General features: G+C 36.6%; 1 protein-coding gene across 2 annotated transcripts in view; it reads right to left on the bottom strand.

Moving 5' to 3' along the window:
• The window catches only part of LOC142349585 (uncharacterized), a 117,086-nt gene that overhangs the window by 6,432 nt on the left and 86,557 nt on the right, over positions 1-24,097 (bottom strand). For both annotated transcript variants that reach the window (XM_075401251.1, XM_075401262.1), the window contains 2 exons: positions 21,936-22,082; positions 19,312-19,509 (listed from right to left, as the gene is read on the bottom strand). In XM_075401251.1, coding sequence (XP_075257366.1) covers positions 19,312-19,509; positions 21,936-22,082 — 345 coding nt within the window. The remainder of the gene's footprint in view (positions 1-19,311; positions 19,510-21,935; positions 22,083-24,097) is intronic.

Raw genomic sequence — 24,097 nt, 5'->3', positions numbered from 1 at the left:
TGTTGCAATGGAAATCTCACGCAGTGGAACTTTTTATGCATAAAAAGCAGGATATCAACTAGCACGATGGAACAAAGAGTATCGGGAGGGAATATAGTAAAATACAAGTATTATCAAAGCCTTAATTTAGCAACTTCACTGAAATCGATAAAAAAAGTAATTTACATACCTTGTTGGAAACCTAAAACCTCAAGTTATTCAGCCACTCAGATCAGATTTTCCACATGACGATTATACGCTGCATAAGTTTTTCATTGTATCTGTGTGCTTTATTATAAGATTGGAGAACAAAAATGATCGAATTGCCTCTTCGCATGCTTAGTTGTTCATTGACGCACATAATTTCTCGATTAATTGTTTTACGGGGCTAGCGAAAAAATTAATAACGACAAAAGAACAAACTTTGTTTGAGAGGACATAGAATTTATTGCGTATATTGATGGGTATAATGAAGATTTCTTGGCTCTGCATCCCACGTAGATTTGAATGAAATGATTTGTTTGGATGATTTTGCTCCGCGAAATGGCTTAAAATTCTGAATGCCACCAAAATGTTGTTGGTGGCATTCGCTACGCGAATGTAAGCAAGGAATTTTCCAGAGTGTTTCGACTGATTGTTGTGTTGGAATTATTACTGCGTGATTCACTTATCAAAATACTAATACTGAAAGAGAGTCAACTGAACAAAATCAAAAGAAAGAAAATACAGATAGTATAAAAATTTGTTCAGCAGTTCGACCACTAACTTAAAAACAATCAGAAATGAAAAAATTAAAAGAGCGACAAAGACAGGAAATTAATGCAACATTAAAAAGAATACAATACTATATCAGGTTTCCCCCGTGGTGAAAATCAACAAAAGTAGAATTAGTTTACGTCAAAAGAAGAAATTTTTTTCATATTTTCTGGTTATCGTATCTTAAAGAAAATTTTTTTGTCAGTTATTTTGTTTTCTGAATCAAATTCTGAGTGTAATGTACATTTTGCTTTCTTGACTGTCTTCGATGTTTATTCGAAGTTTGAAGAGACGTAGAACTGAACTTGATATAGTAGATTAGGTGAAAAAGATCCAAAATGCATGGTCGTTACAAGATCGCCAGTGTTTTGACGTGCCGTTTCTTGAATTAACGACTATATGATTTTTTATGCTTTTTATTTGTATTTTATCATTTGCCGTTGCTGTCATCTCGAGGGAGCCTGTGTTCAAGACAGAGTTGGAGGACACGCTCGGGTTGAGTCTAGCGATTCATCCGATTCAATAATTGGTGGTGATGTGCGCTGCCGTTTGCTCTTGTTTTGTGTTGATAAATTTAGTGCTGCTTTTGTTCTTCTCTGCCTTTCTGGAGGAATAGCGATGATTTCCTTGGCAAGATTGCTATCTACTTGTGGTGTGCAAACTTGCGGAGCAATTGATACAATCTTTTTGGGCATAGAGGTCATTCACGCTCGCAATGATCTGCCTTCATACATTTTTGTGAATTGAAGACACACATCTTGTATCGTCGTTAATTTGTCTATGTTTCATTTTCTTTAATCCTTCCAACTTATTGCCGGCATTTTTGGCTTGTTTTTTATTAGCTCCGCTGTTGCATTTCCCGTAAATGGTTGGGATCGTCGCTCCGCATATTAGCTCACTTCTCCTTGACGGTCCTCTTTCGTTCTAATTTTCGCAAGAGCTGAGTTTTGGATGGTTATTTTTTGCCTCCCAGTTACCTTCATTACAGACGTATAATCGTCTGTTTTCACTGGTGATAACCCTGTAGCCATCCAGTTGCTTATTGGAGTCAATGTTGACTTCCAACAAAAGACTTGAAGACTTTATTTGTTTCAAAAATTAAAGACTGAAATACTCAACCCTGATTGCTTGAAAAAGAGAAAATACCTTTCTTTAAATGTTTATCTGTTTTCCCTTTATCTCTTTTCACTTACCCCGTTAGTCGGTACTAGTCACAGACCTGATATAATAATAAAGTATATTTTTCTCTCTCTCTCTCTACTCCGCTCTTGTTTAATATTGAGATATACGTTAGACTTTAGCATTGGGGCCCGTGCACTGTCTACTGAAGCTCAGATAGAAGAGTAACAGACTAGAGATCTAGAACTTTAGTTAGTCAGGTAAGCCTTTAGAGTATACTATATTCTTGAGACAACCATAAGACAGTTCCAGAAGTAGCCTCTAAAAAGGTAAGCTCAGAACACGTCCTATCTGGTGCGACCAGTTCCGAACTAAACCAAACAAAACAACAAGTTTACAATCTCCATAACGGAATACAATTAGCAATATTATTTAGTGAACAATAAAAATAATAAAAATGGATATCAACCATCAACTAAAATCAACTACAAACCATTTCTTAACACCATTTACAATTGCTAGCGATTGACCGCAAGAGAACCGCGAAAATTTTTACAGAATAATAATAAATTTGAAGAATTACCTCTTTAAAGAAACAAAACAGATACAACAAATTAACATTCATAGAAATCATTTAGCACATTACCTACCAGTATTACTACTGGATAGGGACCAACTTAACAAACATTATACATTCACCTTAACAGATGAAAAAGAAAATCGAAAAACATTCTATAATTTCCAAACTGAAACATTACTACCTATTATGTTCAAAACATTCTTGAAACGACACGAAGATTCTCAAGACAGAACAAAAGTAACAGCAACACCATTTACAACGTATGAAATGCTACGAAATACAATCGTATACTTAAACGATCAAAAGAAACCAATACATTCAGTAAACGACAAACTAAGAAATGACATAAAAAATTTTGACAATTGGTTAACAAAAATTATTGAACTAAAACCAGAACTAAAAACAGCAACATCAGACGTAATAAAAATTGTCTCAGAATTCACATTCTTATTCTGGTTAGATAATTTCGAACACATTAATGACAAACAAATACAGTTTGGAGAAACATTTCACGAAGAAATCGAAAACTTATGTATCGAACTCAAAAGCATTTGGAACAGTGAGTACTATTCACAACACTTTGAGAGCACACTAAAAGTATGTTTGGATAGCATAAATTACATAGAAGAATGAGAAAATTATGTAAAAATTGAAGATCAAGGACAAGCAGGTTCTTCATCATTTAAGGTAAGCTCAGAACACGTCTTATTATAATTCGGTCTCCTTCGGCCAGTTTTAAATCGAGAGATAATTTGGTTGTTGGCCTGGGTAATCCCACTTCTGGGTGTTGAGTTACTTTTTATTCCTTGTCTGGGTCCGTGTTTATTAGCTTCTCCACTAGTCCAATAGCTCTATGATTGTCAATTGGAGCTTCGATAAGATTATTATTAAGTTGATTACAGAATAATGTAACTTGCTGCCCTATTTGACATTTAGCTTGATCTAGTCTAATTTCGCGTGGTGTGCCGTACAATAACACAACCTTACAAAGTTGTGCGCCTTCGAAGTTTCAAGTACTTCAGCTGTGGCAAAGTTTTGAAAAACGATCTATACTTGCAAGAACGGGTACTTCCTGGTTTGTTCATTGTAATTTAAGCCACCCAAATTTATTTGAATTTCCTCATTAGGGACTTTACATAGCTTTAGTGGTTTCCATTTGTTAAAAGGTATTACCGACTTCAAGATCTTACCAATCTTTTCACAAGGGTTGCACCTGGCTGCTTTTGTAAGCAGAACACGGTGCGTTTGAAGCCACCACGCATGTTATTCAATGTCCCGCGTGGGATTCCTGGATCGCCTCAACATATGCGTCCCTAATTGTGTTGGGTATGGCAATTCAATTTTTGCCACATACACAACCGTTCTTCACATGCAGATCCTTCCAGTAGCTATGTCTGTACTTTGATATTTGCCCACATCGCTCTTTGTTCTCAGAGAGGTTAAAATCTTCTATCTCTTATAGAATGTCGTCCTTAGAGTTGAGGCGTGTCATCAGTGATCACGAGAAAGTTTTTGATAACGCAAACTTGTATGAATTTTTTTTACAAGTCATCTGCTGTTGAAGTGATATTTGTGACTGTTGTTGCATCCGTTCCCGTTATAGAGGGTGCTGTTGGGGGCGCGTCTGGCGGCCCTGATTCGACTGCAAATCTTACTTTTGAGGTTGTAGATAGCGTTTCATCTTTGAAGTTTAAGATCCATAAGACAGATTTGAATTTATTAGCGAAGTCGGGCAAAGTGCGATTTTTAATTGTTAGTTGCGTGGGTTGGCACACTAGAATTGGAATGGTTGGTGTTTAATTCGCTCATTATTTTGTTATTTTCGCAGCTTTCAGAAAACTATTGTTTTCAACCAGCTACTTCACTTGGTTTTCTGTCGTTAGTACGGAAATTATTTGTCGTTTTCTTCTTTGCCCCAAATTGCTCCAAAAAATCAGCATTGTTCTAGTATAAAACAAAATTTTCTTCGCTCATCGTTTAATTGCATCTAATATAGCTTATATGACTTGCTCACCGTATGTGGATATATTAGCAACTGCCTATTGCTGTTTGCGTGAAATTTATTCTACTACCCATTTTTGATACAAGTAAACGAACAATTGCAAAATTGGAAGGAAGTAACCAATCAACGCCTCTAGTCAGACTATTATTCTACTTTCACGCATAATTAATTGTAACGCTCTATGATCAGTTAAATCATTGAATATTCTGCCGTACAGGTAGTATTTGAGATGTTCGAAACGCACCCAAGAGTTCTGCTTCGTTCACCCACTGAATCGATGAATAGGAAGTCGAATGCTGCTGTTTGCCAACCATCTTGGGTATGTTGTCTGAGTGCGGCTTCGAGACATTATCTTGAGGCAACTTTTTTCATGCGTGTTTCTAAACCGTGGTAAAAATGGCTGTTCTCAGTGGTGTCAGCCATTTTTTCTTTATTTTGTTGGAATTTTTTTCATGTTAGTCTGTCTATATGAATTTTTAATTTTTCTCTAGAAATGAACATAAAGGTAAAAATCTTTCAGCTAAATTTGGAATAAATTTTTCTAATTGATGAACTAAACCATATCGATCTCATTTTTATAATTGTTGGTGCTTTGAGAAGTTGTATGCATCTGTTTTTTTTTGCTAAGCGCGTTTTACCTGGGTGATTTTATGATCAAGCCCTCCTATATCTTTTTCCGCAAAACTAATGCAGCTAAGTTGATTCGCACGTTTCCGCCGTCTATTCTTTCAGACACTTTTTTACTATTTATACACGGTTCTCAATTTTTTCTTTGTCAACTATCAGAATAACTTCAAGAAAACTGAAAGTTTTATTGAGACCAATCAAAGTACAATTAATTGCTTTTTGAAATTTTGCAGGCATATCCGTTAAGCCATAAAATCCCGTATTGAACCGGTTTGTGCCTGTCATATTGTGACTAACTAGATTGAAATTATAATGGCGAGACGTATCAGGGATTAAATTATTTGACTATTTGCTTATTGTAAAAAAACTGCTTTAAATAAGTGGTTTCTTGCGATGCGTTCAACAGTGTCTGTGAAATTGTTTGAATCAGTGAATCAATAATCGGCAATTAGTATTTGTTCCTTTGTAAAGCTTTCTTTTGAATTTTTTGAATCTAAAGTTGTTTTGATCGATTGGTCCTTGATTGCATTCTAAGAAACTGGCAAAATTTTTGATGCGGCCTTCATCTGACAATTTTTCGGGTTCAATTTTTAATTTTAATTGCCAATGGATGGGAACTTTTTTGATGTGTAACTTAAAAACTTCTATGATTTCAATGTGCAATTTTTATGATTCCCGATTCTACTGATCAATTCCAAAAATTCATTTGCAATTTAGATTTTTATGGAGCATTGATGATTGATGGTGTCATTTTCAAAATTTCGATATGATATATTTTATTCTTAAATTTTATTCTTAGTTGATCAAATAAGCATGAATTTTATTCTTAGTTGATCAATTAAATGTCGAACAAGAATTTGTTTGGAACCATCCGCAACAACAGTAAAATTGCACGCTGTATCCTCTTGTTATTAAATTGAAATGGCGTCATTAGTGATCCTAATGCTTCCACCGTGTCATTGGAAAAGGATATCATTTCTAGTGGTTTTTTATTCAACCATTTTGCAACTTCATAGTGTTAGATTATATGTTTAACTTGTAAAATACTAAAAATAGTACATCCACTGCCTCAATCAGCGGCAAATTACACTCTGTGTTGTCCATACTAATAGTCATGTTTTGCTGTGCAGTTTTGTTTGTATCGGCGCTTTCTATCCTAGCTAAAAAACTATCTTCTGAATAATCGTAATGCGGTTGTATCGTTTGTAGTAAATAAAAGTTTTTTGATTTTGTTTGACAGAATTGTCTATGTTTTCATGATTTTTGGATATTAGTTTTTTTAGATTTGTGTGATGTGTTTTTATTGATGTTTTGTTTTTTTGCGACATAACTTTGCAAATTGATTGAGAAGAACACAGCAAAAACACTTCTTATCAATTGCGCTGCAAACTGTCTTGTAATTTCATGACTAGTTTCTACCACAGTTTTCCTTAAATGCCATTGGATTCACGAAAGAGGTCGTTTCTATTTTGTTGATGCGGTCGTGCTTTCGATCCGCAAAACCGGTTGTTTTGTTGTACTGTGTTCATGCCGTTGGTTTTTTTCGATGACATTTGCTGCTCATTTCGTTGTCCAATTTCCATATTAAAAGCAATACTTAGTGCCCTTTCTGGTTCAACTGTAACGCGGAGCAATTCTCTTTGGATATCGCCAAACTTTGTAATAAAATTGTCCCTGACTATTTTTTTCTCACAATTTTTTAAATTGCAAATTTGTTCTAGTTTTTATTTAAGGTGCTGTATTATTGTTCAACTGTTTCACCTTTCTTTTGGCTTCGGGAGAAGAAAAAGGATTGATGAAAGGTTGTATTTCGTGATAGATTGAAAGCTAATTCGAGCATATCCCACAATTTGAGTCTTTAAAGATCGTAAATGATTACACGAGGAATTTTTTGTGAGTATTCGTCATTCATTTGTGCCGATGCTGAGATATAGTAGAGAGAAACACTTTTGATCACACATGGTTTGTTTAACCTCTCAGCAAAGAATTGCTGCTTCTATAAGTGTTTGGCATTTCAGCTCCCTTCGCCATTTTAAGTGACTGTTTTGGTATTTTCCTCTCGTTTTCTGTGTGCTCAGTTTTAACTTCTATTGGTGCTTTATATTTTGGTTTGGGAAGAAATTTTATTTGCGTTGGTTTGGGTTGGAGAAGGGAATTCAATGTTATGTTTTCTGGTGCCAAAATTGCTAATTTCACTTGATTTTGCCAATTTTACATTTTGATGGGTGGTTACGCTGTTGCGCGTTCCCAGATTGGTTCGATTGACAAGGGAATTTTTCCAGATTTCACGTTTGCTGGCTGCGTCATGTCAAGCGGTATTGCAATCTTATGTCAGACCGTACTTTCGCTCAATGAATTCCGATTTGTTATTGTAATTTTATTTAGTGGATATCACCTAAATTTTTGCTTGAGAGAATTGTTTAAGTCCAAAGCAGTTTTTTGGTGGCATTCGCTCTGCGAATGTATGCAAGTTAATTTCTAGAGTGTTTCAGATGATTTTTATGTTAGAATTATTATCGAGTGGTTTGTTTAACAAATTACTTATACTGAAGAAATTCAACTGAACACTGTTTTGAGATTCAGGAGACGAAAGTAAAACTAATATTTGAAGTTGATCAGCAGTCCGACTACTGACTTAAATACAAACGGAAACGAACAAATAAATTAGCGGCAAAGATCAGGAAACCTAATTTATGATCAGACAACGAGTTGCTTAAACAATTTAAGATTAATGAACAACTAATGGAAAGATTTGCAACGCAGGAAAAAATTAACAAAGAATACGAGTCAAATTGAACTAAATTAAGATTTTAAAGAAATTGATGATTAGTTCCGCAAAATTAAGGAAACATTAAAATGCATGTAATAATATATATCAAACAATAACTAAAACTGAAAATCATTTGAGGAGTGAGCTTTCAGGCTGGCTGTCAACTTCACTTGGATGTTAAGGAGTTAAGGATATATACGGAACAAAAGCTGAGTGAAATAGGTTTTCTCTTACCACAAATTAACGGCTTTACGAAATAGGCTGCTCAATCAAACTGAACTTCTCAATGCTTAGAGAAAGCAGCAGCTGTTGCATTTGATTTGAAAAAAAAGAACTACTGGAATTATTTTTTGAGTCATCAAATTTCATCAAATATTTGCAAGACGAATATAAAGATTGAAACCCATGCCGTTATCTTTGTTCTTGTGACTTTGAATTTCAAAAGCTTCATTTTTTTGCTACATCTGCCAGTGATTTTCTGCTTATTTCCAAGCGCCGAAAATCGATTGTAAGTACCTAATTCGAGCCAATAACTTGTTTTGTTTCATGACGGATGCCAAGTTTCAGTTACAATTATATTTTTGGTTCTTCTGGAAAATCATTCTTTCCATATTAAATTGATAGTGGCTGTAAATGTTATAACAAGTGAGCCCTAATACCGCGTTTCATGTTGTCGACACACTAAGTTTTGGGCTGATTTCCAACTTATTTTTTAACATCTTCACCTCAATTTTTTAAGATCAGACTTCATTATGTTGCCAAAAATAGACTTTTGCGCAAAATTTTATTTCGAAGCTTGTGGAAGACAGTAACAAAAACATTAACTATCCTAAAATTCTTTTCTCGAATATCGTTATTGATTACTAAACAAATTTAAGCCCTTATGCTTAACTTAAGTTTGCATTCGTTTGTCCTCATAAGCCGCAATGCGAGGGCCTTTTGTGTACAAATTAGGTTTTCTTTGATTTTTTTCAGCTTGGCATCTTGTTATGAGCAATAGCAGACAACACTAACAAATTCGAATAAGTTTACCTGAGTAATTGTACCTTTTGAATTTGTACCTTCACTGGAACATTAAAAAGAGGGCACAACATAGAACACCTTTGTGTTAAGATTGTTTGTCCTCGAGACATTGTGAATTTTTTATCAAGTAAAATCTGATTAAATGAAATTGTTGCATCTCAAATCTTACAAAAGAATTTTTAACTTGTAAGAATTGATAAGACGGAATTACTATCGTGTAAGATCTGATAAAAAAGAATTTTTATCGTAGAGGAATTTTTACCTTGTGTTTTAAAACATATCTCTAGTCTAATCATTTCTTAATTTGTTAAAAGAGCACGTCTAAGTTTCACGTTGTTGGACAAAAGAGTCAAGTTTTTTGTTGCAATTTTGGCGGTTTTTGAATCATCTTGAAAGTTGCAATAACATTGGCAACATGCTGCAAGGGCACAAAGGGGGCATCAAGGGTTTTCGGAGGCATCAATTGATTGAAGTCTTTTCTCATCTTCTTTGAAATTGGCTCTGAAACTGTAGGCTGAAATGTTGTCAATATGGTCAGTACATCAATTTGTGGGAAAGGGGTAACTCACGTTGCCTAAAACCGGAGCGAGAAAAATCTAAAAAAAAACTACGGAGAAAAAACGCGTGCGAGACCGGAAACGGGGCGAACGAACGTGCCGTAAGCCGTTTTTACCTTTACGACTCGTGTTTCTCCATCTCGTCCTGGCGTTGTCTCCATGACTCTTCCCAGTGGCCAAATGCCTCTTGGTGTTTGGTCTTTCAACACCCAAACAATGTCGTCCACTTTAAGAGGTCGATCGTTGCTGTTTGACCATTTCGACCGTCGGCTAAGCGTTGGCAGATACTCTTTCACCAAGCGTCGCCATATATGGTTCATCAGCTTCTGCGTGTTTTTCCATGTCTTCAAGCTTGCAGGTTGCTGGTCTCCAAATTGTCCTGGTGGCAAGCTATTGAAGGGACGCTGGATAAGAAAGTGGTTTGGAGTCAAAGGTTCCTCGTTGTCAGGCTGCTCAGCAACGTTAGTCAGTGGTCTGGAGTTGAGGATTGATTCTGTTTCCACCATAATTGTTAGGAAAGTGTCAAAAGAGAGTCTTCTGGATCCTAGAATGAGGAGGAGCGTTCTTTTGGCGCTCTGGATCAAACGCTCCCAGACACCGCCAAAATGAGGGCCGTATGGGGGATTGAATTTCCACGTTGTATTGGCTACTGCTAAAGCTTTGTAGATTCTGTCATTGTCCAAGGCTTTAACAGTTTTCTTCAGTTCTTCAGAAGCGCCAACGAAAGTTTTCCCGTTGTCGCTGTAGAGAAGTTGGGGCTGGCATCGACGACTGCAAAATCTTCTGAAGGCATTGAGAAATGTATCTGTATTGAGGTCTGGACACGTTTCTAAGTGAACTGCTCGCGTCACCATGCATGTAAATATTAGACCATAATGTTTTTCTAAAATGCCTTTGGAATCTTCGATGTAGAAGGGTCCAAAGAAATCTACACCAGAATTAGCAAAGGGGAACTGTGTTTTTGTTGTTGGAAAACGAAAACTAGGTAATGGTGCCATAATTGGTTGAATGTTTTTCGTGTCAAAGCGTCGACATAAGAAACAATGAAACCGTACGCTTGCTAACGCTTTCCGAAGGCCAATCACATGGTAACGTTGTTGAATGAATGCTTTTGTTGGTTCTGTGGACTGGTGAATACATATTTGATGGGCATGTTCCAAGTACAAACGAACAATTTTGTCCTTGGCGTGCAAAATTATTGGACGTTTTTCCAAATCCAGTTGTGTTGGTGCATACTGCAACCGACCACAAGATCTGAGTAATCCGTCCTCATCCAACAGCGGATTTAAGCATCGTATTTTGCACTTAGAATCTAGTTTGATTCCACGTTGTAAGGAATTAACGGTCGAATGGAAAAAACTGTCCTGAGATAATTTCAGGAGATAATTTCGCGATAATTGAATGTCTTCAGTTGTGTATTGGTGATTGTTCGTTCGCATTTTCTTTGCACGATTAATTAGGTTGAAAACTGTTGCAACTGTCAGAAGAAGTTTCTTCCATGTTGAGAATTTACTCGGATCGACAATAGGTTTAATTGTCTTGGGACTTCTCGTGACTGCCGCACATGTTGCGCGTGGTTTGTTTATCTCATTCCAGGTCGACTCGCTTTGGCAAAGAAATTGGGGTGGATCTAACCATTTCTGCTGAATTTCGTTTGTCTCAAGACCGCGAGTTCCGTGATCGGCGGGATTGAGATAAGTTGAGATGTGATGCCATTGCTGGGGTGAAGAACTTTTATGAATTTCTCGCAATCTGTTTGAAACAAAAACGTTTTGCTTCTTATTTGAGGCTATCCAGTCCAAAACTACTTGACTGTCGGACCAGAGAAAAATTTGGTCGAATGTCAGTGTCATTTCTCTTTGGATCAGTTGTAGAAGGCGCACTCCTATAACAGCGGCTTCTAGTTCCATTTTTGGCACACTTATTTGTTTAATGGGAGCAACTTTGCATTTTCCCATGAGAAAGCATGCTTGTGGCGGAGTGGTTTGACTATTGGTTGTACGGAGGTAAGCAACGGCTGCCATAGCTGCCATTGAGGCATCCACAAATATATGAAGTTGGCTGCTTGTGATTTTACTGAAATTGTGAACAGTTCTTGGTATTCGGATTTCGGGCATGGCAAAGTAGCTGTTTAGAACTTTCTGGAGGTTATGGTGTAGTTCATGTGGTATCAAATCATCCCATTTTCTTCCAAGTTTCCAAATCTGCTGCAAAACCATTTTGATTCTAATTGTCAGGGGAGACAACAGGCCGAAGGGATCGAAGATTGAAGATACCAAACTGAAAATTTTCCTTTGTGTGTACACTGTTGCATCTTTAGGAAATTGTTGTAGGGGGAACATGACAAAATCGTCAGTTGTTATGTTCCATTTTTGACCAAGGACTCTTATGATCTCTTTTGTTTCGTCTTTGTCGTCGGAAGAGATTTCAGCAAGTATATCTGGTTGGTTCGAAACAAATTTTGTCAACCTGAAGCCACCTTTTTTCAGGCATCTTGTTGTCTGTGATATGACTTCTTTGGCTTCTGAAATTGTTGGCAGGGACTGAATGTAGTCATCCATATAAAAGTGGTGTTTAATAGCGTTCAAGGCGGCTGGAAATTCACTTTTGTTGTCTTCTGCACATTTATTGAGCACATAAATTGCGCAAAATGGTGAACATGTTGCGCCAAAGATTAATCTAGTGAATTGAAATTGTCGAATGGAGTTGTCTATCATCCAAAGGAAACGAAGAGCAGACTGGTCTTCTTGTCTCACGGCAATCTGCATAAACATTCCTTCGATGTCTGACAAAACAGCAACCGGGTGTTCTCTGAATCTCAACAGCACTCCAACTAAGTTATTTAGCAAATCAGGACCAGTCAGAAGATTTGAGTTCAGTGATTCACCGCGGAATTGTGATGCTGCGTTGGCAACTCTTCTCACTTTTCCGGGTTTGTTTGGATTAGTGACTGGATGATGAGGTAAGTACCATATTGACTCTGGGGGTGGTGCTTGCATTTCGACTGGCTTGACAAAATTTTTATCCAAGTCTGTTTGGAGTGTCTGGTTGTACTTCTGATTGAGACCGGGATCGTTTTGTAGTCGTTTTTGTAGACTTTTTAGTTGACTGACAGCTGAGAAATAGTTATTCTGGAGTTTCTTTACAGGTTTCCAAGGAACGCCAATCTGATATCTTTCACCGTTGTGACAGATTGAGTTTTCCATTGTTTGGACTGCTAATTGGTCTAGTGAGCTGTCTTCATTCTGTTCGGGTAATGTACCTTCAGCTTCTATTTTCCAGAATCTTTGAACTAATTCGTCCAATGGTTCTTCTTCAGTGTCTTTCCGGCAGACATGGTAAATGAATGGTTGGCGAGGGGGCTTGTTTGAGTTTATTGTTTTAGGAGATAGCTCGTACTCTCCAGCGAGAGTCCAACCAAGCTTTGTTTTTACGCCGAATGGATGCTTTTTGCTACCTTGGATTACCTCGACTGGATATGTGAAGGGAAACGTATTGACACCAAGAAGGGCGCCTATTGCACCGTTGGCTATGTCAGGGAAATAAATGTGACTAAGTTCCTTGAAGGTGTCGCATAATTGATTGAGTTCAAGAACGTTAGCGGGTGATACATTGAGACATGGCGTGCTATAGGCTCTTGCAATGCTGAAGTGTTGACTGATTTTGTCATAAGGCGTTACTGTCACTGTTTCACTAATTTTGGACAGTGGCATTTCATGTTCAGTGTTTAGGTACTGCAGAGTTGTTGATGCTTGTGCTTCGCAGGGAAGCTCAAGAAAGCTAGTAACTTTATCCAGCAGGAAGGTGAACTGGCTTCCGGGGTCAATCAAGGCGTAGGTATCAAACACTTTACTTCCGTTTACAAATGAAACTGGTATTATTTGTAGTTGTTCACACCATTCAGGAGGAGGAGGAATTGTATTTCGGTTGATACTGAAGTTTTGGGTCGGATTCGAAGCACTCAAATGGGCGCATTGAATATTTTGTTGCTGTGATTGTCTTTTACCAGAAAACGATTGACCGTATCTTGTCTGCTGGCTCTTTGTACTGCTGACAGTGTCAGTACTTTTGTTTTGATTTTGTTGTTGAAAGGATGGCTGTGTTTGGAGGCTTGCTAGATTTTGTGTTGGCTGATGGGGATTGCTTGTTGAGAAGGCAGCGGTGGGCCGCTTAACTTGTTTCGAAGGATCATGCAAAGTTGTGTGGTGAAATCCTTTACATGTTTGTCATCGTTTTGTGGACGGACATGACTGCTTAAAATGTTTGTTGCTTAAACAGTTGGAGCAAAGATTGTTCTTGCTCACAATGTCATACCTTTGGTCTGGCGCACATTTTTGGTATTCAGGGCATGTTGCGGGTATGTGACTTCCTTTGCATTTCTCGCAAGACTTGTTTGACTGATCAGCATCTTTACGCGGGGGAAAGGGTGGTTGACCATGCTGGTTTGCAGGGCGACTTGAGTGCAATGAATTCGGTTTCCAATTGTTTTGTGAAGTATTAGAAAATTGATTCATAGCATTGCTGTTCCTATTATCATTGTTTTTGTTAATTCTGCTAGTGCTATTACTGTTGTGACCGAAAGTGTTCCAATTATTAAACGGCTTATGAACATTTTCTCTGTTGATTTTTTCGTATACTTGGGCCTGTACTTCAAGCCACTTCTGAAAATCAGAGACGGTTGGTTGATTTCCAATTGATGTTATTGTATACTCTGTCCATTTTATCAGAATATTATGTGGAATTTTTTCTTTTGCCTTTTTCATCAATGTTGAACTTTGCAAGTCAGCTTTGAAGCCTAAATATTCAAAAGCTTGCACTAATCGTTTGAGAAAAGAAGCAAAAGATACGAAACTCTGTTTGTTGTAGTCGTTGTTCGGACGCCAGGCTTCCAGTTGATTGATGAAAGCATTCACAACAATGCTGGGATCTCCAAAGTGATCCATGAGCTCTTTCAAAGCAATCGCGTAGTAAGCTGGGTCACACGAGTAGGCTTGAATTTTTTCTTTGGCTTTTCCTACGACCGAGTTCTGTAAGTATGTTATACGGTGTGTATCCGTAAGGCTAGTATTATTGTGAACTAGGTTGAAAAAATTGTTTATCCACTCATGGTATTTCAGTGGGTTACCATTGAAATTTGATATTGTTATTGGTGGAAGTTTAATGGAATTTTTGTTTGTGGTTTGTAAATTAAAATTATTTTCAAACGGGATTGTTTCTGTTTGTATTTCAGTTCGTGGCTGAAACAGTTGCTTTCCAGAAAAAGACCAATTTGGAATTTGTTTCGAATTTCCCGAAATGTTTGGTTGGCTAATATATTGAGTAAAGGGGGGAAGAATGGCTGTTTGGTAGTTTGTAAAGGGATTTTCCGGAGTAAGCGGACAATTAGGTGGCTGAGATGATGTACAGCAAACAAGGTTGGTACCTTGGTTGTTGAGTTTTGTATTCGAGGGGAAAACAATTCCATTGTTTGGTTCTTCCGTTCGATTTCCATTGCTAAAATGAACTCCAGTTGGGTAAAGTGGGTTCTGAAATTGTTGGGAAACGTTTGTTTGCGCTACTGTTGGTAACGACATTGCTGACGCCAATTTTACGCTGTTCTGGTTTTCACTTATTGGAACAGCTGAAAATTGAGTGTTTGAAACAGTTTGAGCAGTTGCACTTTGATTGTTGTCAAAATGTAGGGGATTGTGTCGACTGTCTTCGTAACAATATGGATTTGGCGTGGTCTCATTTGTCACTCTATTTGTTCCTTTTTCTGAATGAAATTGACGCTGAAGCATTTGCTCATTTAAATTGCATGAACTGGATGTTTGGTATGTACTGGTTTTGTTAACTGGGCAGTTATGTTGAATTGAGTTTTGTAAGTCTAATGCATGACGTTGTATGCTTTGATCTTCTCTTTTGTTATTTAAGGGAACAGAAGACTTTTCTTTTGGTCTAACTGTGGCATTTGCTAGTTGATTTATTGGCATTTCGGGAAATTTGATCAGCTTTGAACTAGAGAACTGGTTCAATTCTCCAATTGATGAGTGAATTAATTCCGGCTGGTTATCAATAGATTCAACAGGAAATAAGACTGCAGTTTGATTCATTGGAATGGAGGGTTGTTGAATTGAAGCAAACTGGTTGAAAGTGTTCTCTTGCTCACTGAGAACAACTTTGTGTACTGGGGATTGAGGATTACTCAAGACAAATTTGTCTTGAATGTTTGGTCTGGATAATAGGGTTGATGCTGGTGTTGGGGCTGCTAACAACGACATTGACTGATTTATGTGTTCAACCGTCGTAAAAATTTTTACTGATTCTTCAGTCAATTCTCTAGAATCCTGCGCACACTGGCTGTTGCTCTGAAGGAATTTGGAGAGAAGGTTGGGTTTATTTTCTCCTTGCGGAAGGAAAAACGATGGTTTCGCCGGTCTTGGGGGCACTGGAGGGGAGACATCGCTGGCAGGGTTCTTTACTGTCATGTTGTTTTGCTCTGAGTTTTGGGAAACCGGTGTCAATCGATGCAACTCGAGTTGTCTTCTTGAGGACTGTGAGATGCAGCTGATGTCATCGCGCACTCGAGTTGATGATTGACTCAATTGACCATCATCGTCGAGATTGTTGACTTCTAGTTCCAACTTTTCTAGACGAGAGATCAAGTTCGATTGACGCTTCATGACCGAATTTATGCTACTGGAGCTTACTTTTTCAATCATGATGCTGTCAAAGTTTGTCTTCAGCTCTTCAACGCTCTCCTTGATTTTGTTGATCAACAAAGAAAGAGAGCGGAAGCTTTTTCTCCGCTCAACGGATGTCTGTAAGAGATCAAGCTAATTTTTCATGTTGAGCTCAGTCATTTTGAACTTGTTCAATGCGTATAGTAACTTCTGGCTGTTTTCTTTTCTCATCTTGATGAACCGGCTGTAGTCAACTCGTAATGGTTCTGTTGTATTTAAAGTAAAGGTAAAGAACGGCTCGAAATTTACGGAGCGACGACTTTTTTGGTAAATTAAAAACCTCTTAAGTTTTTGTAGGCTAATCAGCCTAGCTCTTTTCGTTCAAAAGTAGCAACGCAAATTTTCACAAAAATAGGAATCCTAAAGGTGTTTTTTTGGTGCTAAATCTAGCTAAAAATTTGCTTAAAAAAAGGAAAAACTAAGCGTTCTTGCGTGTGTACCGTTGATTTGTTGAACAGGACCAAATAATTGCTTTCGATTTTTTTTTACATATATGACTTCGCAACGATTCGCCTGTAAATTTTAGTTCTCCCTTAAATAACAATCAAAGTACCAGAAAAAATTTTACTGAAGTGTTTTCTTTTTTTTTGTGTGGAGTTTTAGGAAGAAATAAAACCTAAAACCAAACAATAAAACCTAAAACCAAACTAAATCTACATTGACACTTCTTCAAAGTAAGTTAACTTTTTTTAGAATTTAAAATGCGGTGCGACCAGGCAACGTGAGCTACAGACAAGCAGAGAAAACTGGTTGCTTAAAAGCTGGGTCTACTTTGAAGCTCTTTTCCAAGAAATTCTGTTTTGCGATTCTTATGAAGTTAAGGACAACTGCTACCATTAAACTGCTTGTATTTGTTTCTGGATATTATCTGCCACCTATGAATTGCTCATCTTTACATTGGTGACTACTGCGACCCAACGGAAACACACTCCTCTTCAGTTGGTGACTACTGAGACCAAAGGGGGAAAAGGGACTTCTTTCGGCAACTTCTGAGACCGCGGACAAAAAAGAAGAGACGTTTGAATTTTCCAACTTCAAGGGACTATATGCGTGAATGAATTTGAGTGGGGAATTATTCGAGAGCTTTTGATTTACTTCTTTTTGAGATCTTATCTTCTCTTTTATTTCTCTTGAGAAGGTATTTTCAGTGTATACTACTCAATTAACTAGATGCGCGGCTAGTAGTATGCAAAATGAAAACAAAATAAGTGTAAATGTCGGGTTTTCTTAGGAAAGCATACTACCCCATTAACTAGGCTCGCGGCTAGTAGTATGCAATTAAGATCAAAGAAAACACAAACCTCTTTGCAGGTTTTTTTTTTGTCAGAAGCTTTTCAGTAATTTTCTGTCTGTTGTTTTCGGTTTTGCAGAATGGTTATATAGTTTTTCAGCTTGTTTTTTAATGAACTGCGGAGGTATATAAAATAGCTCTTTTTTGAAAATTGATTGATTTTTTCTTTAATAAGAAAAAAAAACGTTAGAAAAACGTTTTTTGTTTTTTATATAACAGAGAAACAATTTTGCCACTTTTCTGTTGCTTCTTTGCAGTTTTGAAATAAATGAAATAAATTTTCCGATTATTTTCAAACAAACGGAAGGAGCTATTTCGAACGTTTTCTTGTTATCTACTGAAAATTTCCAATAAACATTAGAAAAATGTTTTTTTTTGAGTTTTTTAAGTAAAAGAAGCAAATTTGCAAATTTCAAGTTGCCTCTTTATAAGTTTGTATTTTCAATCAACTGATTTTGAGACTTGTTTTCCAACAAAACCAGGGGAGCTAATCAATGGGTTTCAGTGGAACTATTAAATGTTTTAATCAAAACGTTAGGAAAACGTTTTTTTAATTTTTTGATTCAAAGAAGCAATTTTTGTCAAAATTGAGTTGCTTCTTTACAAAATTGCGAAATCGATAAACTGATTTTGAAGTTTATTTTCCAACAAACCTAGGGGGGCTAATCAATGGGTTTTTTGGATTTATTAAAAGGTTTTCCCTAAAACGTTAGAAAAACGTTTTTTGATTTTTTGTAGTCAATGAAGCAAATTTTGTCAAAATTGAGTTGCTTCTTTACAAAAATGCAAAATCGATAAATTGATTTTGAAGCTTATTTTCCAACAAACCCAGGGGGGCTAATCAATGGGTTTTTTGAATTTAATAAAAAGTTTTCATTAAGACGTTAGAAAAACGTTTTTTTGATTTTTGACGCTCAAAAAAGCACTTTTGCGACTTTCTCATTTTTGAGCAAAAGTTTTACATAAGGTGTTCAACCAAAATGAAGTTGATTTTAAGTCCAACTGATGTGTTCCATTCAAATAAAAATTTTACTTTCATGTAGATTTTTTGCGACAAATTCAGAAAAATGTTTTTGAATTTTTCTGATTCAAAAAAGGCTATATCGTTTTTTTCGGGCAATTTGTGTTTTTTTTTTCGTTAATTGCTGACTTGTAGTTGCTCATGGCTATTTCTTTCATAAACCATCTACCAAAAGCTCGTTGGGGGACAATTTTTGTGTGTTTGAGATTTTTTGTCGCAAAAAAATCACGTTTTTTTTTTGGATACGTCTAACCGGGGAAAGGACTTCTAAGGTGACGTCTGGAACCTCGGGCGATCATCTCTTGGTGACGTCTGTAACCAAAAAAATGTCAGGCCTTCTTGGTCGGGTGACGTCTGAAAACCCTTGAAAAAAAAACTCTTCGTCTTTGGTTGGCTCGTCTGCAATAAAAAACTCTGTCGTAGTCTTGGATATTAGTCTTGGGGTGTGCTCATGCCCCCTCTTTGTTTCAAAAAAAAAATTAAATTTAATTCAGAAGGTTTTATGTCCTTATTATCAAGGCGGATGGTCACCAAAATTATGTTTTAAAACATATCTCTAGTCTAATCATTTCTTAATTTGTTAAAAGAGCACGTCTAAGTTTCACGTTGTTGGACAAAAGAGTCAAGTTTTTTGTTGCAATTTTGGCGGTTTTTGAATCATCTTGAAAGTTGCAATAACATTGGCAACACCTTGTAAGATCTGACAAACGTCGTAACAGATCTGAGAAGAAGACGCATCCCTTTAAAGTCTACTAGCAAGATAGTTTTTCCAATCTTACACGATAAAAATTCTGAGAACACTGGGGTCCTTTTCGATGAGAATCTACTAACAAGACTATAAAGGAGTAAGCCTCGGTTATTTACCATTCCAGTTCTTTTTATCGAGCCATTTGGTGTATCTAACTGCCTCTCTTCTTGCAAGACCCGTGCAATTGCTACTGACTGCCTCTGCTCCTGTTACTAGGTTGACGCATGTTCTAATTGCATTTTTGATCAATGCAGTTGCTGAGTTCGTATCCGTCACTAAATTGTTCTCATCCCAATTGCTCCACTCAAAAGTTGCTAAAGCAGAGTTTTCAGAAGAAAAAAACCTTAAAATATTGTTATCTGGACACTAGTTCAGAAATCGTCGTTTTTAAACTGTGTTCGTCATTTAAATATAAGAAATGTTCGGCATGTTCAATTTTCAAAACGTAAGAAATCATCGGTATGTTTGGTATTAAAATACAAAAGTACCCCAATTCCCATAATTCAAACCAAACGACGTGACAATTTATTACGTTTGAAACCGATCTACTGAGTTTAAGAAACAGAACATAAAGAACAAAATGAGTATATCGACGACAACTTAATTTATTTCGTTTGGTCTACTGGACTCAGCACTCAGAAAACAAGTATCGATAAACAGTGAAAAATAAACTTTGCTGGTGAGAAGCAGAATGTTTTTTTTTACAAAACAACGAAAAAAAATGAACAGTATAAACCGAGTCAGGAACAATGGTACAATCATTTGCGATCACGATTCACTCATCATTAAAAACAATTTATAAAGTATAGCATGGTTCAGAAAATTAATAACCTTATTACATAAAAAAGAGGAACTTATACAATAATGGTAAAAATACTATAACTGATATATGAAAATCAGAAAAAATCTGAAAATCTAAGAACACCAGAGAGAAGAAGATTAGGAAAATTGAAAACATTTGATTACCAGCAAAGGACAGTTCTGGAAGAATGAGACTTGAAAAAAATCAGATGCACATAGCCGCTCTGAAATAAACAAATTCAGCTTCTTATGTACCGTCTTCTATAGGCTGTCGCATAAAGTTGAAATAAGCGAACGTTTGAAAAACGCCAAAAACGTTCAATCGAGCATCAATGTGCTCATTTGAATGTCAACGTTTTCTCCATTAAGCTTTCGTTCATCAATTTTTTCTACATGCTTTAAGTTTGAACTTTGACCTTTGAACTCTAACCTGTGGCCTTTGAAACGTTTGCTTATTTCAACTTTATGGGACACGCTATAGTAATTCAACCTACTCGTACGCATTATAAGCAGAAAAAATGAGAGTTTCTGTTGCAATGAGAACAAGCTTCACGGCAACTTTGTGCTTGGTTTTGTTTGAAAAAAAATGTATTTATTGTTTGCAGTAAATTTTTCGCATTAATGATTTGCAAGGGATATGCTTATACGTCGTTCTTAGAAATAGCATAAAAGTCCGAATGTACTGGTTTTTCATGGCCCAAAAAATGACATCTTCAAAAACATCTTTAAAAACAAATTTCTTAGCAACGATATTATAGCGTTTTGTTTTAAGTCAGGCTCTTCTACTATTCTACATCATTAAACTCTTTGTATATGGCATTTGTATTTGATAGATTTTGGATAACCAGAAAAAAAAATTGTGTCGACATAGTGAATCAAGAAATCGGACAATGCCAACGGGCACGAAGTGTAAACCATCACTTTAAAAAGCAGTGAATTTGTTGTGGAATCACTTTTTTTCAACTCTGCGAGTATAAATCTACTGGCTGGCAACAATCCACCTGCTAATAACAAAGAGCTAATTCGAGCGCGGCGGCTAAACACTTAGAGGTATTGCTCAAGCACAGAGCTAATACTTGGCTTTTTGCTTACTTCTTCGGTAAAAACTTTTATGCACTAAATTAGATGGCTGAAACTAAGAATTCGTTTTCAGTAGAATGTCTCAACATCAAAATACCCTTATAACTGTTCACCCGAAAACAGATTTCGCACCATAACCATAAAAGAAATATGGAAAAACGAATAATTTAAGTCTTTATACATGTGACGTCAAGTGCTTTTTATTACATCTAACTTATTTTTGAATGCAAACTGTGCAATAATTTTCCTTCAACAATCAGCCAAAGCAGCGTAATGCCGTATCTTTGCAGCGTATATGTTGTTTTTATGATAGTAGTTTTACATTGTCTAACAGCAAAGCAAGCTTGTAGATAATTACAACAAAAGCGCCTTCCATCAAGCTGTAATGATCTACAACACGTTTTGTAGGTTAGTACATGCGGAAAAAGAAGCGTACTCTAAACGATGGCAGAGACTCCACCGGAAGCAAGGTTTAGCTGTAACTTTTATATATTTTCCGCTCCAATTATGACCAACTGTGTAAAATCGAAAAGTAGCTGGTGATACTAACACAAAAAAAAACAGAGTACTGTTGTGGTTTCGCTTTGATTTCTTTAACTCTGATATCGTATAAAATTATGAATCGTTTGATTCTATAACTACAGTTAAATATGACAACAACCGACAATTTGGGTTTTAAACGTTTTAATTGTAATTTTTTTTTGCTTCTTTTCGAGCAATTTTGTTGACTGTTTTGAGCAAGCAAGGGCAAAATCGTTAAAAAAAATTGTAGAATTTGCCCGACACCTTCTGAAAGTTTGTAATACTGATTTCAATTTTTAGAAACATTTAAAAAAAATAGCGAGCTTAAGAACTGCACCTATGCATCTTTTGTCATCCTGTGGATCAAGAACAGCCGTAGTTAGACATTCTCCACATTGGAATCCTCCAAATACATCTGAACATTGTCTCAATTGATTCAGCTGACAGTACTCTGCGCCTTTCCCAATGCAGTTCCAGAACACCTCTGAAAAAGAACCAGGTTGAGTTGGGCAGACAAGACGAAATATAGATTCAACTAAAACTTTGATGGCTTGACAAATCGTACGCGTTATACTGGCACAATGGCCTTAATTCGCTTTTCCACAAGTCAAAGTTGGTTAAACTGTGCAATCACTAAGATGATTTACAGAAACAACACACGACAACAAGTAAATTAGCGCTCAAGTAATGTGCTTCAACGCAAATTGTATGCCAGATTAATATAACCAAAATTGCGAATTTCAACTGATTTGAATATTCTGAGTCAAATTTGATGAACAAAATTTGTTTCTCAATGGCCTCAATAATACCAATATCGAAAATATGATAGGTTTCGTTAAAACAGGAGAACGAAAGAAATTTTATGCTTTGCACAAAGTTTCTTTTACGTAGGAACTTTGTTCCTAAGAAAAAAAGATTGAGAAAATCAAACTTAATTCTTTTTTCCACAAGTCAAAGTTAGTTAAACTGTGCGATCGCCAAGATGATTTACAGAAAAAACACACGATAACGAGTAATTTATCGCTCAAGGAAATGTGCTTCAATACATACTGTATGTCAATTTAGTGTAGCCAAATTTGCGAATTTCAACTAATTTTTTGGTACCTTTCAGGCTCGAATTATGTCTCATTCCACGTGGTTTTACATGACAAAAATGCAAATCGGGTTGGTTGTAGATAACGATGTCAAACAAAACTAGACAGTTTTCAGTGACATCTTTTTTAACCATATAGCTTGTTAACCATATAGAAGTTTTGTCAAATACTCTGCATCAAGAAAAGGTTGATTCCCATAAAAATGGCAATGAATCTGATGCAATATCTTCAAATCTTTTATGCTTCCTAAAATTTTTTCTTGATGTTGATGTAGTTCAGTTTGAGTTTCAGTTTCACTTCCTGGCAGTACAGGAATGAGCTTCACTACAGGTCTCTTGGAAACTTTTTCGTTCGTTCAAGCTTTTACTGACCGAATAACACCGCCATACCAATAGGTTGTCTCCATAACCCAATCTCAATTATGATAACTTTTCCTATGGTTCTCTTCGGTCAACTAAACGAGATTGCAATCTTTAAGGGTTTAGTTTTCGTAGACTGCCATTTTCGCCGAGTATTTAAAAATGAATAAGACTCTAGCGAAATCTGTCGCATATGAAATTCGCATAATTTTCAGGGCGTCGAAATTGATTTCGATGATCAACAAAATCTTCAACGCGTGGTAGATAAGATAAGCAAAAAATCATGTTACCCAGCAAGAACTGGTTGGGAACCATTTCCTTTAAATTTGAACAGAATGGAATCAACGGTCTTGCTTTCACTGGTTGCTCAACAGTACACATAGTTGTCCAATGGACGTCTTCGCTGTCTGATCTTTTCCACGGCACTGCATATACTGCTCTCTTGCCACTTCCAACCAACAGTTCCAATACGCCTGCAGATTGAGTTGCTGCGGATGAGCTTAATCTCCATCTGATTGAATTAGATGATCTCTGATATTTCCTTTGTTCCAGGCACAACACAACGTACTCTCCAACAAGTTTCTCCCGTTGTCGCTGATGACTGCATTTGGTTTGCCTCTTTGTGCAAAAAATTGCAAGATTGTGTTGAGACAGCTATCTGTGTCTAATTTGGGTAGCATATCTATATGCACGGGTCCTGAAGTTGGACACGTGAACAGACAGCACTGTTTCTTAAGAATAATTGAGCTGCACAAGGTTTCCAATGTAGCAATGCGCGAAAAAGTCCATCTTTATCTAGAAAGAGAAAGAATTTCAGAATTTTGCTGACAGTTCGAATTTCCTTTTCAGCTGTGACAGACTTCATCTCTTCGCCTAATTGTTCTTGCTGTAGTAAGTAGCTTGAAAGTGATTGCTTTTGCCTATTCTCTTTCTTGATTGTTGGCTACAAGTGTTGACGGTTTGTGCTATATCAATGATCGCTGTACGCATGCCATTCTAATCACTAGTAGATAAATTTACTGAATCGTTGCAACTGAATAACAGCT

The sequence above is a fragment of the Convolutriloba macropyga genome, chromosome 1 (genome assembly GCF_964194025.1).
Source record: "Convolutriloba macropyga chromosome 1, txConMacr16.3, whole genome shotgun sequence".
Taxonomy (NCBI): domain Eukaryota; kingdom Metazoa; phylum Xenacoelomorpha; order Acoela; family Convolutidae; genus Convolutriloba; species Convolutriloba macropyga.
The sequence above is the reverse complement of the archived record's forward strand: the minus strand, read 5'-3'. Positions and strand labels throughout refer to the sequence as shown.